Genomic DNA, 2,096 nt, shown 5'->3' on the forward strand with positions numbered 1-2,096 from the left:
CATTTTTGTTTATTTATAAACAGTGTAAGTAATTTTACCTGTGAGGAGGGCAAACAGCTGAGAGTAAAATGGATTTATTTGGGGTTTAGATCCCATTGGGAGTTGGGTGTCTGCGTGATGGAGACGTGCATCCTGCTGAGCTGGTCTCAGTCTAGATCTCCAGTGTTGGGGATGCGGCCCAGACCCTGGGTCTGTGTTGCAGCAGGGTAGCGTGTCTGACTCAACAAGACAGGATTCAGAGGACTAAGATGGCAGGGAAAATAGGAGCAGAGGAAATTTAAGAACATCAGGTGACAGTCCCAGTGGGGGTCTCTGAGACCGAACCCGTCACACTATGCACTTGGGTTTCCTGCATTTCCAGAAAGCATCCCAGCCCCTGAGGGATGTGCTATTCCAGTCTGAGTTGATCTCAGTTTCTCCTTTCAAACTTAGATAGATAGATAGATAGATAGATAGATAATCATTGGAACAGAGACATGAAGTTGAGTATCTCACCCTGTAAGTGAAAGCCCCTATCCCCCAGCCTATAGAATAATTCTCCTTTTCTGCCCATGTGATTCTTCCTCTGTTTTGACCACTGATCTGAGTTGGGGCCTGCAGACCTTGTTGCACTACAAACAAATGAAAAATAATAACAATAGAATAATGAACAATACTCCTATGGGCTCTACGAAATTACATTGCAATTGGTTGGGAATTGAATTCACCTGTTTCTACTCCACATCAGTAAACCAGTAAAGAGTTAGAGAGTTTCAAGAATCTGTTAGGAGTTTATTCATTGCTCTCCTCAGGGCGTCCTTCACCTCTGTGTTCCTCAGGCTGTAGATGAAGGGGTTCAGCATGGGGATCACCACCGTGTAAAACAGCGAGACCACTTTGTCTGTGTCCATGGAATAGCTGGAGGTGGGACGTAAATACACGAAGAGGAGGGTGCCAAAAAGCAGGACCACAGCAGTCAAGTGGAAAGAGCAGGTGGAGAAGGCTTTGTGCCGGCCCTCGGCAGAGCGGATCTGCAGGATGGTGGAGATGATATAGACATAGGAGAGGAGGACAGGCACAAAGCAGATCACCTGAATGCAGCATGTGAAAGCAAACATCACAATCTCATTGATGCGGGTGTCAGAACAGGAGAGCGCCAGCAGTGGGGGGATATCACAGAAGAAATGCCTGATGATGTTGGAGCTGCAGAATGACAGCCGAAATGTAAGGCACGTGTGTATCAGTGAATCCACCATGCCCACAGCGTATGCCCCAACCACCAACTCTTTACAAAGCTGCCAGGACATGGTGACCGTATAGAGCAGCGGGTTACAGATGGCCACATAACGGTCATACGCCATCACAGCCAGCAAGAGGCACACAACGTCTGCAAAAATGATAAGGAGATACAGTTGCACAGCGCAGGCAGTGTAAGAAATGCTTTTCCTCTCGCCTAAGAAATTCAGCAGCATCTTAGGGCAAATTAATGAGGAAAAGCAGAGGTCACAGAAAGACAAATTACTGAGGAAAAAGTACATGGGGGTGTGGAGACGGGGATCAATCGTGATTAACAAGATCATCCCCCCATTCCCCACCAGGGTGATACCATAAATCAGTAGGAACACCCCAAAGAGGGGAACCTGCAGCTCCTGACGATCTGTCAGTCCTGAGAGAATGAACTCAGTCACCTCCGAGTGATTTCCCTTTTCCATCTCCTCTGAACACAGATCAGGCAGCTACAGAGATCTGGACAGGTGGATGGTTCGGAAAACCTTTCCCTTCTCTGTAATGAAGTAAATGCAGATAAATGGAGATCAGTTTCTAAATGGACATCAGTATCTGCTCAGGGAAGGGCTTAGTCCACAGAGCCAGATGTTCACAGCTGGTCATTCAAGTTGTTCGATAACGTACACACTGCATAAATACAGTGACACACAGGTTAATCATGCCCCAAATACGAACACTCCTGTTCACTAATCCAAGCAGCAAACAGTGATTTTTGACTCTGCTGTAAAAGAATCAGGGGGAGATTAATTCAGTGTGAGGAGATTATTTGTAAGCTCAAAAAAGAGAGACCGTAAAGAAGTGTCAATGTTTCTACTATCTTTGGGCAAGGG

The 2,096-nt window shown here is 46.3% G+C and overlaps 1 protein-coding gene across 1 annotated transcript; it reads right to left on the reverse strand.

The window, feature by feature from the left end:
* Nucleotides 1–752: 752 nt before the first annotated feature.
* LOC120403423 (olfactory receptor-like protein OLF1) lies at nucleotides 753–1,691 on the reverse strand. Its single transcript, XM_039534492.1, has one exon. It carries the CDS (start codon nucleotides 1,689–1,691, stop codon nucleotides 753–755), a length of 939 nt encoding a protein of 312 aa, XP_039390426.1.
* Nucleotides 1,692–2,096: the final 405 nt, after the last annotated feature.

Source organism: Mauremys reevesii, linkage group 4 (assembly GCF_016161935.1).
Source record: "Mauremys reevesii isolate NIE-2019 linkage group 4, ASM1616193v1, whole genome shotgun sequence".
Taxonomy (NCBI): Eukaryota; Metazoa; Chordata; order Testudines; family Geoemydidae; genus Mauremys; species Mauremys reevesii.